We start from the raw sequence: 16,416 nt of genomic DNA, 5'->3' as shown, positions 1-16,416 counted from the left end.
ATGAAACTGTAACTGTGTCTTCAGCGTAGCTTCAGAGTGGCTTTGGCATATGGTGTGTGAACGAGCGCTAAGGCTCTTAACTTTTCTCTGACACTGCTGCCATGTTCATCTATGGCCCCGTTCGGCCATTTCTTTCTCTGTGTTTTCATGCACAGACCGGCGGTTACGATACGACCCCTCAAGTTTTGCTTGCACAGAAGTGTCACCCCAAATGCTTATGACATCATAGGGTTTCCGCTATATAGTACATTTAGTAGCGGTGGCGGCGTTGTTGGCAGCGGGAAAAAAAGTTCTGGAGGAAACACTACATCATTGACACTTATAACAGTTCATATCAACATAATATCTTGTGAAATAATTATTTTGGACTGCCATTATAGTCTAACCTCTACAGCTCCAGTGGTTCCTGAAGCTTTCTCAGCCAAAAAGAAAAATCTAATCTGACAGTATCACTCTTGTCATGTGAGGACCGAACAGACAGGCTGGAAGGCTACCGTATGTGGGCCTCCACCCATAGCTTAGAAACGGCAGTCTCATATCTTATCTCTTAACATTCACGTTCAGCAATTTACTCTGTGTGTGTGCGTGTGTGTGTGCGTGTGTGTGCGTGCGTGTGCGTGTGTGTGTGTGTGTGCGCGCGCACGCGCATCTCTTGTGTGTGTGTAATTTCCACCTAATCACATAAATGCTACAAATTAGACTGAGACATGTCCGGACCTGTCCCATACGTAATTTTTTCTTCTTCCCTAGGATAGTTCCGGGAAATAACCCGCCCTGCCCTCTGATTGGCTGACCATGATATTTTACTCTAACCATAACCAATCATCACTCCTCATGTGTAAACCCAACCTCCTAATGCCTAAACCCAACCAAATCAGCGGCAGAGTAGGGCGAATGATCCAAGAACTATCCTAGAAATACTATCCTAAGAAGGAAAGGAAGAAAGAAAGAAAGAAGAAAAAAGAAAAAGAAAAAGAAAGAAAGAAAGAAAGAAAGAAAGAAAGAAAGAAAGAAAGAAAGAAAGAAAGAAAGAAAGAAAGAAAGAAAAGCATCTCACACACACATTCGCTGTTGTTTGTTGTGCTTAGTTTCAGTTTTGTGTGCATAGTGATTTCCTAATCTATGCTCGGGTGACTGATAAAACAGAGATTGCATAAATTAGCAAACAGACACATATCCAGACCTGCCCCTCCCCCCACACACACACACAGGCACACACACTAAATAGCATAATGGAACAGAAAAACACACACACACACACACACACACACACACACACACACACACACACACACACACACACACACACACAGAAAGGATACAGGGATGACTGTAGCCCTCCACCCACCAATGACAATGACGTTTACAAGCACACAATATTCCACTATTATTCGGAAAATGACAATATTCTGATTTTGATAAGGGTCATGTAAACAGCATTTTCATGCTTTTTCCGAATTTAGCATTTTCCGATTAAAGGTCCTTACACATCGGGAGCGTTTCACCCCCCACCCGCCCCCCCCGTGCGATTAATTCGCATGTCAATAATATTTTGCTGTAGATAGATAGTAGGGCTGTGGCGATTCACTTATCTCCCGATTCGATACTATCACGATTCTTGGGTGCCGATTCGATTTATATTGCGATTCTTAAGTATTGCGATTCTACGATTATTGCGATTCGATATTACGATTTATTGCGATTTTTGTTTATTTTTTTCTTTTCTTTTTTCAGTTTGTTTGCTTTTTTACACTAGATTAGAACATGGGAAAAGTTGAATCATACACTAGAGACTGTATATTATATATCATGAGTAGGGCTGGGCGATATAGTTAAAAACAGGGGCGGACTGGATCATAATTCAGGCCGGGCATTAGATACCAAGCAGGCCAGGCCGATATGGGCCAACGCGCGTGAAATTTGGGCCGTTTGAAGCCAGATTTGGGCCGTTTGAAGTCCAATTTTACAATGAGATGCACCCACTTTAACCCTGAAGTGTAATTATTACTTCAGACTAACTAATAAAGTAATAAAACCACTAGTAAACCAGTAGGCGGCGCCTGGCCTGCTGTTCAGTGAGTGGCCTGACTGCAAGCACAAAAAAAAAAAAAAAAAAAAAAAAAAATTGCGATTATCGATTCTGGAATAAAAGATCGATCCAAAAAATCGTGACATTAAAAATCGCGATACTAAGGTGAATCGATTTTTTCCCCCACCCCTAATAGATAGATAGATAGATTTTTATTTCTGTGTCATGCACCATATTCAAGGTGCCCAGCCCGTCTGGGCTTACAAGACACAAATCATTCAAGTTGAACAATACAAACAAATCAACAAACAAGCTACAAAACGCTCAAACATAAACAAGACAGAATTATATATTCAGATGAACAGCTTCTCTGTATATTTTCATGCTGTATATTCGCATCGCTCTTGGTGTGTAACAGCCTTAACTAAGACATGTGGGATATTCCAGTATTATTCAGGTTTTAGGAAGATTCTTTGATCATGTATACTACAGCGCATTCGGAATATGCATCTCAATCAGGGTTTTTAGTTTTTACCGCAGTTTGCAACGCATCTTGCCTGTTTGCGGTCAGCTGATGTGTGCTAGAAGCGATAGAAGAGGCGATATAATCATATAAGCCATCATTTCTGGCATGCAAAAAGAAAAGCCCACATTTCTGATCGGGAGCAGATGAGAAACATGCCTAACCAGTGAAAGAGAGAGTGGCGCCCACGGAGGTCCAAAATGCTTGTGAGGTTAATAATAATAATTAAAGGAAAATCCTAGGCTACTTTTAATATGAAAAACTTTGATCTCAGGTTTTTGGATATGCGCAAATAACACCAAATTTTTCAGCAGCAAGCTCCTGAAATGGACTAGATGATGCTGGTAGTGGTAAGAATAGAGTCAGGGCTGCTCTGTTTATTCTCAACAGAAACACTCTGCTGTTGCTACCTGCATCTCACTCGGGGCGAGCTACGGCTGCTTGTAAACGGGAATATTAGTGGATTATTAATTTAGTCGGAATATTGTCTTTTTCCGAATATGGGCAACAACCGGAACATTGTGTGCATGTAAACGTAATCAATGACTCCAGGGATTCTCATAGAGTACAGTGGTACATTTGAGGATTTAACCCTACTGACAGTACTGGCCACTCAATTAGTACCGGTACTTGATTTTGTAATCTGGCAATTACTTGTAGACTACTCTTCCTCTAAAATTCACAAAAAATGGAGCGGTCGATAAAAACCAGTAGGGCTGTGAATCTTCACTGGCCTCACGATTCGATTCGATTACGATTCAGACGGCTACGATTCGATTCGATTACGATTATTGATGCATCTCGATGCATCTTAAATCGATGCATCACTTTTTTCCCCCAATACATGATTTATTTTTTCTCACTTTCTTTTTTCTCACTGTGTGGCTAAAAATGCATTTGGAATTGCATTGTATTATGATCCATAATTAAAATAAACAACTGCATGTACTTCCATTATATATTATTTGATTATTAAAAATAATAATAATAATAATTAAATAATCGATTTTTGACATTTTGTGAATCGATGCAGAATTGTGCACGCCCGCATCGCGATGCATCTTATAATCGATTATTTTTGACACCCCTAAAAACCACATAGATTCAGACTAGAGACATCGACCGTTAGCCGTTTAACCATGTTGTTTCATGGTGAAAGTCAAGAAAGATAAGCCTTACAATCTATTTGTTAAATACAACTCATGCAGGCCACATGCTATGTAATTATGTGTCTCCATATTTAATTGTGTCATCCTCTTCAATTACCGTAAGTCTGCACTGCCTGTTGAGCGTTACTAAGTTACTCTTTACCGTTAGCATACCACAACACATGCCAGTTTGGAGAAATTGTGGAATTTGATATTTTTTTTACTAGTAACATTTTCACACCGGGATCCTGCAATGCCAAATGACAGACATGATATGTGCACATCAGACGCATTACAGAGCATTATAAATGCATTGATTCACTGCTTATGTTGTGTCTGCTTGTGTATATTGTGGTGCGGCCCCCTAACGTATTGGAAACAATGGCACGACAATCTATTGGTTTAATTATTTTAGAACAAGGTGGTTTCAGACGAGGGGCGACATCTCGCCTGCCTAATGGAGCCAGGGTGAAGAAAGACGTATTTGACTCATGAAAATGGGCAGCAATCCCCTTTAAACACAGTCCGATACGAGTCACAGCAGGCTCCATCCTCATTACACTACATCCTTGGGAATGACTCAATTTGTCACCCTAGTACTCACAGAAACCACTGGCATAAACTAGCTGTGAAACTAGCTCCAAGTCCAGATCACAATCTAGATCAGTGATCCTCACTATTTCTTCGATGAGAGCCGCACTGGCAGGACAAAGTCAATAGGAGAGCCACTTTTACCGCAAAACACCAAAAGCCACCCCAACCAAGCACATCTGCCTACCATTTTTTTGTTTTATTGTTTTCCACACAGACACACACACACACACACACACACACACACACACACACACACACACATACCAGTTTCCCCTAGAAAATCTTTCAGGCCTGGAGGGATTTCGAAACGTACCCCGACCGCAACGGTGGGGGCCGTCGCTGGCGACGCTGAAGTTTTAGCTAACCTGTTCACATCTATGTTCGCAATGGCATCCCAAGTAGCATCATACTATTATGGGATGCGATGTGAACAGTTGTATTATGGGATGTGCGTTTCCCAGGCAATGACACACGTTGACACGTTTTGGAACAGCGCTGCACGCTGGCACAATACTCCTAAAAGCAAAATGCTTATTGTTTTGAATGATTTGGCACCTTCTATTACTGTCAACACCAGTATTGTTGTATTGTAATAATATGCCATAAAGGTTTATTGAAATTTTGGGGAGAGCAGGGATTTTTTTTTTTTTTTTTTTTTTTTTTTTTTTTAAATGCAATTTCTTAGAGCTGCCAACTAAAGCTTCGAGAGCCGCCAGCGTCTCGCGAGCCGCGCAATGAGGAACTAGGATCTAGATAAAGAAGCATCACAGACAAACTAAGCACACGAAGTGCAGAGAAGAGAAGTAAATGTCATTGACCGACTCAGTTTCTCTGACCCTGTCTCTGTCCTTTCCTCTGGGCTTTAGAAGACTCAAAATAGTCAAGACACACAACATGACACGTACGTAGGCCTGACCACGTGTACAGTGTGTGTATGTGTGTACACCCCCCCACCCACAAACACACACACATACACACATGCTCACTCTTGCACATGCACAAACTTACAGAAGACACTCTCTAGTCTAGACCAGGGATTCCCAAAGTTTTCAGACCAAGTACCATTATTCCAAACCAAATTTCCCAGGGACCCGCTTCTACTGCGGATACCAACCATTCCCCCACCTTAAAATAAAATTAGCTTATTTAACCATTCAGCTGACCTTTTTCACAGCAGCCATTTTGTGTCCAAAAGGCAGGGTAAACACAACCAAAACATTAACGCGGGTGTCCAACTTCTAACCCATTTAGGTGTTCCAGCCGGGGGCCTCATTAATGTTTTGTTTGCACCTGGGGTTATCCTGTCTTTTAGACACAAAATGGCTGCTGTGAAAAAGGCCCATAACATCAGAAAGGCTCAATAACAACATAAGGCTACTGGTTCAAAAATGGACACACACACACACACACACACACACACACACACACACACACACACACACACACACACACACACACACACACACACACACACACACACACACACACACACACACCTGCCAACATTAGGTTGTGAAAAAGAGGACTCCTTTGAAAATGTTTTTTCCCCTCGACAAAATGTATCCTAACTTTGGAGGGTTATTTAGCCACCTTCCTAACAAGCTAGCATGACATGGTTGGTACCAATCGATGCCTGGTTTAGGGTTAGGTCTTCTAGTTTCATATACCAGAAACTTCACTCTGGCTTTAAAACCAAGCTTAGATTTTGAAAATTGTGATATTTCTCAAATATCATATTATTTCCGAAAATTGGCCCAAGCCTATATTCCCCAGTGTTATGTGTAAATGTAAAAACTATTGTCTGTCTTTTTTTCTGCAATGCTCTGGCGGACCCACCAGGCTCAGAATCACTGGTCTAGTTTGGGAATCACTGTAGTAGACTACTGTCTTTGCATAAAAGGGTATGCAAATTCTGGTCTTGTGGCAACAAACTTGTGTTGTGTGGTGTCTGGATTTTCTTTGAAAATCTGTGTGGTTGATTGGTGGATAGAGCCATATAAATCCACGATCGCGGAAATGTGGATGGAATCACGGAATAGACCAATAAAAATGGAATCAACTGTAAAACGTGGAATACTGCAGAATTTGCCACAATTGAGCTGAAATTCAACAATATAATCAGTATTATAAATGGGAGCTGGGCCTCTGTTTGTTTGTTTCTCTGTCCCACTGTGATTGTCCCACTGTGATGTCATAAATCCCACTGTGACATCATCCGTGATGTCATAAATCCCACTGTGACATCATCAGTGATGTCATAAATCCCACTGTGACATCATCAGTGATGTCATAAATCCTACTGTGACATCATCAGTGATGTCATAAATCCCACTGTGACATCAGTGGTGTCATGAATCCCACTGATGACATCATCAGTGATGTCATAAATCTGACATCATCAGTGATGCTGGTCTCATTGGCCACACTGCAGCCGAGTTGCGGGCAAGGCCGCAGAGCGGGCGAGCCTAGGAATCGAGCGTGCAAGATCCCTAGTAGGCTAAACTCAAACTGTTACAAGTTTACAAGTTATATCAGCAGAAAAATGCTGGTATGATAGTGTCCCTAGTGGTGGACTGTATAATACATGTAAATGACAGAACACAACAGAAGTCTGTCTGAAGTCTGACTGTATAAAACTCTGAAGTGGCATGTTTTGTTCACAGTTGTTTTTTCTTTACTTGTCTGAGAATGACAATGAGAAGCTTGAAACAATTTGAATATAATGTTTTGTACAGTCATCTCTACTGTATTTCTGACTTGAAACACTTAAATTAGTGCACTGCTGTGTTGCAACATTAAATTGACTCTTATATCTTATTGAATTGTTGACATTTATTCATTCCAACTTATTATACACTATTTCTGATGGTAAAATGAGCATAAAAAGCCAAACAGAATTCATAAAAATTTAAATGGAAAAAACGGAATTAGGTGAAAAATAAAACGGATTTCATATTGCTCTAAGGGGAGTAATGATACACACCTGCACCCAATGTACAAATCTGCTTGACTCCTCACCTGCAAACTAAACACCTTGTTCTTTAGTGTTTAGCTTCTGTGTGTGTGTGTGTGTGTGTGTGTGTGTGTGTGTGTGTGTGTGTGTGTGTGTGTGTGTGTGTTTACTTTACAGACAATAGACTAGCCTCTGCTAGCTTTGCAGCAGAGTTTCTCCTTTCAAGTCAACCAGACAAAACACAATTCAGGCATTCAGGTGCAGCTTGTCTTTATATCCTGTGAACAAAGTGAATGCCTCTGATTGTTTTGCTCCTCAATCTGGCACTATACCTGCAACACACCTGTAAACTTCTAGTTTTCATATTTGGTAGCCTATGGCATGACTCATGTCCATAAACTGGTTGTGAGAGGCCTTCAGATGGCTGGTCTCCCAAAGAGAAGGGTCAAGCAGTTAGCGAGATATTGTTCAATATCTACTATAGTAGAGCGGATAAGGACAATAACCATGCACTTTTTGACAGAAACGTGAAATTTCACACATAGTTAGGTAATATCATAAGATTTATTTTAAGATTGGGAAGGAAGTCAGATTTGACCCAAATTCCAAGATGGCCACCATTTTCCCGCGTCTAATGTACAAATGTGCTTATAACAATTGTGCACTTCTTCAGAGAAGCATGACATTTCTCACATAGTGAGTGAATACCATAAGGTTTATTGTCAGATGTGGAGGGAAGTCAGATTTGGCCTCAAATCCAAGATGGCCACCATTCCTCCCTAGTCTTGAAAGGTATAAGTGTAATGGTCTTTGAACTAGACCTGGTTTTATGCGGTCTAGATGGGGCAAAAACAATGAAATCTTCCATTTTTCCATTTTCACAGATAGGATAAAATTGTCAAAAATCTCAAAGTGTTTCTTTGTGAGAGTCTAGGGTCCCCTTGGTAATCTAGCCCAGATTTGAAATGTGTAAGTGTAATGGCCTTTGAACTAGACCTGGTTTTATGCAGTCTAGATGGGGAAAAAACAATGTAAACCATCCAAAATTCTAAATGTTGTCCTTTTCCTTTGTTATTGTAATCTGTAGTGGTTATTTGCATAACAAACAAACAATTTGATTAGGAAAAGATTGTACAGTATATTCATTTAAATATGTGCTTTGGGGGGGGGGGAAAGTAACTCAATTTGTAACTTGTTTTACTTGACAAAGTAACTGGTATAATATAGTATATATATTATATTACATGTAATATGTTACTTTTGTAATGAGTTACCCCCAACACTGGTGCAGACACACACACACAAGCACACGCCAACACCTCCAATTTGTTTAAAATGTAACTAAGTGATTCCAGTATGTTTTAGTGCCATATACGAGGGATCAGCCGAGCAGCATTTTGGTAAACAAACTGCATCACTGGGTGGCAACGGCAATGGAACCCTATGGAGCCTGAGTTTGAGCGTCTGACTCTAGCCGGCTGAAAGTTGTTTACAATTTAAAAACTGCGAGAGTTCACACAACTTTAACATGACATGCATATATTATACATCAAACTCTTGAGCTAATTCTGTTCTCACTCAGAATGTCAAAATATAAGCGATGTGATGTATAGTTTTTGAGATATTAACGTTTGTTTGGCACAACTCATACTAGTTAACTGCCGCAGGGTTACGTATTTTTGGGTGGTAGTGACGTCACGCTGATTCGTCCTATAGAGTTTTAAGCATATTTTGGTGATTATCGTGATAATCGTTAATCGCAATTATTTTGGACAGGATAATCAATCATGACATGAAAATGTCATATTGTCCCACACCTAGTACTGAGTATGCAAAAGCAACATAGTGTACTTTTCTTATAGCTGTCTTATAACTGTGAGTTTGACTATTTGCTCATGCAGGTTACCAAACTGTTGCAACTGTTTCCTCTTGGAGATGCAAGCTGTACGCCACAATTGCAGCAAGTCATGTGCATTAGTAACTTGGCACTTTTTAAGTTACTGAAGATCACACCTCACACGCGCCTCTGCTCTAGAGGCTATTAAACTTTCACTTTTGATTTCGTGGAAATGATGTTAGCTTCTGTGCTGGCTAACATTAACGTTATGGTTACCCGGCTACCTCATGTGCAGTTCACATTATCACCACATTATCCACAGCACTTGCTAGCTAGTGGCTAACATTAGCTTTTATATATCTACCCCCTCTGTCTTCTTCTTGCGCTCCCTGCTAGCTCGCTACTAGCTAGCTGGATAGCACCGCGACTAACCGTTATCAAAGCCGGTGGAAAACTAGCAGCCTAATCAGCGGTCCTGGATGTAGGCTAGCTAGCTAAGGTTAGCTCGAAGCGGGATGCTTGCTTTCTGAATTTGGTACCCCGTTTCTACCTGCCCTCTCCTCCTCCTCCCTCGGCCTAGTAGTGTGAAGCGTAGCCACAGAGCGCACTGTTTGATGGCCTTGGGACTGGTGATGAAACCACCTTGACTTATTCATTTTCATCCAACTAACGTTACGCCCCCCTGCGAGGTTTCATCCCGAGTCTACACAGCCATGGGTTCCTTACCTTGTATGAATCGGTCGCTAGCAATATGTTGAAGTCAGAGACGCTGTGCTCCATCTTTCCCCTCGGTTGTGAGTCGTAGCTGTCAGTGCCGTGTCGTGCTGCCTGCCGGGGGACCAGCCTGGTAGCTGTGCGTCGCTGGGGGAAGGACAGCGGAGAGAGAACCGGAGAAGGGGCGGGCGTTGAGCAACTGTCGTCACCAAAATCCCGGCTCCACTCGGCTATGTTCGGCTCCACTCGGCTATGTCAGACCCACGGTCGACGTCATCAAGCTTCCAGCGACAGGGCTTGAGTGGCTGACTCTAGCCGGTTAACTCTGTTTACATTTTAAAAACTGCGACAGTTCACACAACTTTAACACGACATGCATACATCAAACTCTTGAGCTACTTCTGCTCTCACTCAGAATGTCAAAATATAAGCGATGTGATGATAGTTTTTGAGATATTAACTAGACCAGACCAGCGCATCCGGGTACTTCGAAAAATGTCAACGCCGCGCTCCTTTAGCAGCAGTATTTTATTTTTTTAAAGTTAATCCTTTAGTGAATAGTTCTTTTATCTCCTCTTCCCTCTTTCAACCTTAGTTTCAGTCATATTTATTGATACAATTTCACATTTCTCTGGTTATGTCGTTCTTAAAAATAAAAAGATAATCTCGTCTAGAATACTAACTGTGAGAAAATAAAAAGATAATCTAGTCTAGAATACCACTAGCCTGGGTAAACCCAGCCCCCAGTGACCTGCTCTCAGACAGACCCTGCTCACTAGTCACAAGGTAGGCACACGTAGTGACTGAGAACAGGTCTGAGAGCAGGTCACTGGGGGCTGGGTTTACCCAGGCTAGAATACCACAGTGAGAAAAAGGGCAGAGTGAGTGAGACCCACTCCTAACTGTAGTTGTCAAAGATCACCAGAGGGGGGCAGTGTTGATCGTGACAAGTTGTGTGTAGTCTGGTGGAAAAGGCATGCAAACAATATTATGCATATGAGCAAGCATAGTACACCAAGTGTCTGGACAGAGTTTAAGCAAAGCGAGTAGTAAAATACCAGGCAATAGGTATGATGACTGGAGGTCTGAATCCTGCAATAATGTAACACTCTTGATACCCAAAGGAGCATTTTGCTCTTTTCGCTTTCTCTCCTGTAGGTCAACAGCATACCTGGACTATAAAACTCATATGCATCTAAAGCTCAAATAATTAAACTGTAATTTCCAATCCAATAAATCACTATGTAAACAAATCCAGATGTGAGGGAAACAGCTGTGTTTGAACAGAGGGGGCCATTCTGTTATTACAAATTGGGCCTAAAGGTTCACATCAGCTCATATCCTTTTGGAGGCTGGATTGAGACATGCATAGGCCTACCTGTGCATTAGTGTGACCAAGGCAGACGGGAGTGTTGTCTGTAAAGTGGCTTCACTGTAGGCTTTCTTGGACATAATATTACTTGGCTCAATGAGTGACAAATTGTGTTTTCGGATATAGGGGCTATCAGCTATTTTACAGTTGTGACTTAAAATTACTTTATTTAATAAAGTCAGTGTTGTGACTGTGAGAGGAATTCAATCAATAGACAATAACATTGGTGTGTTTAAAATGAGATTCCACTAAATATGGCTAAAACAGATTCAAACATGCAAAAAAGGCAAATTTTTCTTCAGCCGGCGGCGTGGGCTTCCCTAAAAGCTTCGCCCCCTCTGGGCTGATAGGGTCACTCCGCCCCTGGCTGTATGTAAGCCATGGGCAACTTCAACACTGCTGAGTGCTACGTGAACCAACAGACTCTCATATCACAGATACAGATACCCCACACTCCCCCCGGACCATGACCCGCTACAATTTGCATACCGCCCCAACAGGAGCACAGCGGATGCAGTCACACGTACTTCACACCGCCCTCTCTCACCTGGAGGGCAAGTACACCTATGTGAGAATGCTGTTCGTGGACTACAGCTCAGCATTCAACACCATAGTACCCTCCAGGCTGGTAAGCAAGCTCAAGGATCTGGGACTAAACACAGCAATGTGTGACTGGATCCTGGACTTTCTGACAGACCGCTGCCAGGTGGTGAGAGTGGGCAACCTCACCTCCTCCCCACTGACCATCAGCATAGGAGCGCCCCAGGGGTGCATCTCCAGCCCCTTCTGGTACGACCTCTACACCCACGACTGCGTGGCGACTCAAACCTCGAACACCATCGTGAAGTTTGCAGACGACACAGCAGTCGTGGGGCTGATCTCCAGGAGCGACGAGACAGCCTACAGAGAGCAGGTGGAGGCCCTGGAACAATGGTGCCAGGACAACCACCTCTCTCTAAGTCTCCAAGACCAAGGATATCATTGTAGACTACAGGAGGGGGGGGGGGGTGCACACCCCCCAATCACCATCAACGGCACAGTGGTGGAAAGGGTGGACAGCTTCAAGTACCTGGGAGTCAACATCCACCAGGACCTGACATGGGCCAGCCACACCGCCACTGTTGTCAAAAAGGCCCAACAGCGACTACACAGACTCAGGCGCCTGAAGAAATTTGGGCTAAGGCCTTCTACAGAGGCACCATTGAAAGCCTGCTGACTGGCTGCTTCACCAGCTACGGGAACTGCACCACCATGGACCGCAGGGCGCTAAGAAGTGAGGCGTGCGGCCCAACACGTAACAGGATGTGAGCTGCCAGAATTGCAGGAACTGTACAACCAGCGGTGCCTCAGGAGGTCCCTGAAGATCATCAAGGATACAAACCACCCCCACAACAGCCTGTTCTCCCTGTTACCCTCAGGGAGGAGATACAGGGTCCCAAAAGCATGCACAAATCGCTTGAGGGACAGTTTCTTCCCGCAGGCCACAAGACTCCTTAACATACACAAATAAACTCCCAACAATCATGTAGTAGCTGCACTGCAGCTGCTACCAGTATGTTTAATTAGGCCTATGCTATCCGCACCTGTGCAAACAGAATGTTTAATCCCAGCGAGCATTTTTAGGTTGAAAAGACGTTTAAAAAACGTTTAGGGTAAACGTTGAAAAAACGTAAAAGAAAGGTTCAAGAGTGAAAGTTTTTTCACAGACTATTTGCAGACGTTGATTAAACGTTCACGCTCTATGGAATGAGCTATACTTTTACTTCTATTACGTGGGGAGCCAGGCACATATATACTCTATCTTGCACACAACTTGTAGACTACACGATTGTAGGCTCAACGATCAGGAGGACAGGTTATTTTATGTGATGTGTACAAGACTATAATATTATGTTATGTAACAGACTAAAATTATGTTGTTTTTGTGTGCATCTATAGTCTGTAGGCTGTAGGCTTCAGAGGTTAACTTCATTTAGAACGCGGCTCTCTTGAATACTCGATTCTGATTGGTCAATCAACAAGATTCACCGGTCATTATTTCTCGACAACCGACCGCTGCTCTGCCACACCTGGATTAATCAGTTGATAAGAGCCTTTTGTCAGCAGACACTACTAATTAGGCCAACCAGTTGCAGCTGTGGTGTCTTGTGTGCCAATTACGAATGAAACCGCTTTGTCGTTGAAAACGCTAAATCTATTTGAATAATTATCTTTGTCAGATTATTGAATGATTTAGTTGTAGGCCATGTTCTAAGCGGGATAATGTATAGTGAGCCGGTGATTACTGGGAAATAATGACCTTCAGGTGAATCATTAAGCCCTCCGCTGCGCGTCGGGCTCAATCATTCACCTGTCGGTCATTATTTCCCCCATAATCACCGCCTCACTACATTATCCCTTACTTAACACCAGAAACTCAGGGGGTACACACCTCGTATACAGTCTGTTACAATAACATAGCGTGCCCAGACCACCTCGTTCCGCACTTGGTGCAGACCGGTGCAGACTTGCTTTGGTCTAGTCAGTCACAGCTAGCTAGCGCCTAAGTAGGCTACTTGTGCATGCGGTTGCTGCAGGCAGGGGCGTCATGCAAGCCAAAAATCTGAGGGGGCGAACTCTGATCTCTGAATTTTTGGCGGCGCACAAAGTGCGGCGCCAAAAAAGAATTGGGGGGTTGGAAGCCAGATTTAGAGGAATATCTCATTTTAAATTAACAGAGTGAGCAGGTGTAACCATAAGGCTATTTTCCAAACTGCTCTCAGCCTCCTGGAAAGATCCATAATCACCAGACTAAGTACATTGCCACTGCCCAGGCTCAATGGACTTTTTTTTTTTTTTTTTCCCCCCCGATTTTTTTTATCCCATTTTATCCCCCGTTTAGTGCTCATTTGATTGCTCAATCCTGGTTGCTACTCCATCCTCTGCCGATCTGGGGAGAGCCGAGGCTGATTGCATGCTTCCTCCGAGACATGGGCAGTCAGTCAGCCGCTTCTTTTCACCTGCCAGAGGAAGCTTCACCGGTAGGACATAGCACGTGGGAGGTTCACGCTATTCCATCCAGTTCCCCTCCCTCTGAACAGGCGCCCTTAACGATCAGAGGAGGAACCACATTAGCAACCAGGATGTTGCATGTTTTTGTGAAGGGGGTTCCTATATGAAGGAGACCCCCCACCCCCGGGAAGGCACGGGGAGAACATGCAAACTCCACACAGAAAGGCCATTTTTGCCGACCCCACCCGGGCGGTGGGCACTCGAGGACATGCGGTGTGTGGACGGGCACGCATTCCTTCAGCGTTCACCTCGTCCCCAGATGGGAATCGAACACACGACCTTCGAGCTGTGAGGCGATAGTGCTAACCACTGCACCACCGTACCTCCTCAGGCTCAATGGACTTGACAAAAAAGGGAGACCACACGTTTCAAAGCAATGTAACACAATGTTTATTTTGGCTGGTATTGCCTTTTCAGAAGGTAGACATCTTTTCTCTTCCATTAGTCTCATCTAGTGTCCTCTAGAGCAGGGCTTCCCAACCATTTTTGTGCCAAGGACTGGTAGATACATGGGAAAAAAAGTTGCGGACCGGTTGTCAATTTTAATGGTTTTAGTTATATATATTTACTCACCAGGTGGTGACAAAGGGTAAATAACAGCCGTTTGTGTTGTACTGTATGTAGCCTATACAGTATTTATGTTTTTGTTTTAACTACAAACATAAATAAACGTCAACTTGAAACTATGTTTCAACTACCACACACAGCCTATAATATTATAGCCTATGTTTATTAAAAAAAAAAAAAAAAAAAAAAAAATTACCTCTCAAAAATCTGAGGGGGCAATTGCCCCCTCAGTTACAATGGGCATGACGCCACTGGCTGCAGGAACTAAATTCATTATTTTATAGTATTGCGCTAAACTATTAACCATATGTGTCCTGGAAGCTTTTTGCTGGCACCACATAGCCTAGTCCCATATTTATGATATTTCATGTGACATAAAATGCGTTGAAATGTAGGCCTAGATTTCGTGTAGACCAGATTTCAACTCTCAGTTACACAATAAATTGGACAAATGCCAATTCACACACTATCAATATTGTCTCTATTTCAAGCTACAACAAACATTTTAACAATATGATTAACCAAATTGTGTTTTTTGACATGTTGACGTAACCGCATTTTAGCCGGTTGAAAAGAGGGTGAAATTAGGTCTTAGACATTCAAACCCAATATCACCCAGATTTCAACTAAAAATCAACGTTGAAAAAACGTTTTGTGCTCGCTGGGATTATGTTTAATTATGTTTAATTATGTTTAATTATGTTTAATTATGTTTAATTATGTTTAAATTATGTCTATACTATTTGCACCTATGTGCAGTGAATATGTCACTGTTTTTTGGCTTGTTTTATTGCTTTACTGCCTTATTGCTTGTTGTTTCTCTTGTTTTCCTGCACCTATGCCCTGTCATTTTGCACTATGTTGTAACGGAGTCTACAGCACAATAATTTCACACGTGATACTACGGAGTGACAATAAAAATCGTGAATCTTGAATCTTGAACTTTATGTTTATGCATGAGGAAAGGAAAGGGCAGAGGTCAAAAACAGAAGGCTCTATGGTAAAACACACATCAGAGCCTGGGTAGCTCAGTGGCAGTCATTGATGCACAGAGCATCAGATTTTATGGGTTCCAGGGTTCACACACACACACACACACACACACACACACACACACACACACACACACACACACACACACACACACACACACACACACACACACACACACATACATGTAGGCTTCTTTCTTTCTTTCTTTCTTTCTTTCTTTCTTTCTTTCTTTCTTTCTTTCTTTCTTTCTTTCTTTCTTTCTTTCTTTCTTTCTTTCTTTCTTTCTTTCTTTCTTTCTTTCTTTCTTTCTTTCTTTCTTTCTTTCTTTCTTTCTTTCTTTCTTTCTTAATTTCCCTTTTCTGCCTCACTGCCTTGGTCAGGTCAGGTGACCCAGCCATTCAGATTCAGCGGGGCGGTGAGAGATTCCAACCCGCTGGAGTGATACTTTCTTGGACCTATAGCAGCGTTCCTCTCCGCTGTCACCCTGGAGAAGGGAGGGGCCAGGAGTGCTGCAGGACAGCGTGAGATTTCCGCATGTCAGTGAGACTCACTGAATGCAAATAGCAAAAAGAAGAAGTATGCTACCGTCCGCATGCTTGGCTGTTTCCCTGCTTTCACTTTTAAACGTGTCCAAA

The 16,416-nt window shown here is 42.6% G+C and overlaps 1 protein-coding gene across 1 annotated transcript in view; it reads right to left on the bottom strand.

Annotated features, from left to right (window-relative positions):
• The window catches only part of nampt1 (nicotinamide phosphoribosyltransferase 1), a 47,365-nt gene extending 37,442 nt beyond the window's left edge, over nucleotides 1-9,923 (bottom strand). The window contains exon 1 of the mRNA XM_083657018.1: nucleotides 9,811-9,923. Coding sequence (XP_083513144.1) covers nucleotides 9,811-9,864 — 54 coding nt within the window. The 5' untranslated portion in view covers nucleotides 9,865-9,923. The remainder of the gene's footprint in view (nucleotides 1-9,810) is intronic.
• Nucleotides 9,924-16,416: the final 6,493 nt, after the last annotated feature.

The sequence above is a fragment of the Poromitra crassiceps genome (assembly GCF_964638095.1).
Source record: "Poromitra crassiceps genome assembly, chromosome: 2".
Taxonomy (NCBI): Eukaryota; Metazoa; Chordata; class Actinopteri; order Beryciformes; family Melamphaidae; genus Poromitra; species Poromitra crassiceps.
Note: the sequence above shows the minus strand (reverse complement) of the source record. Positions and strands in the feature narration are given on the sequence as shown.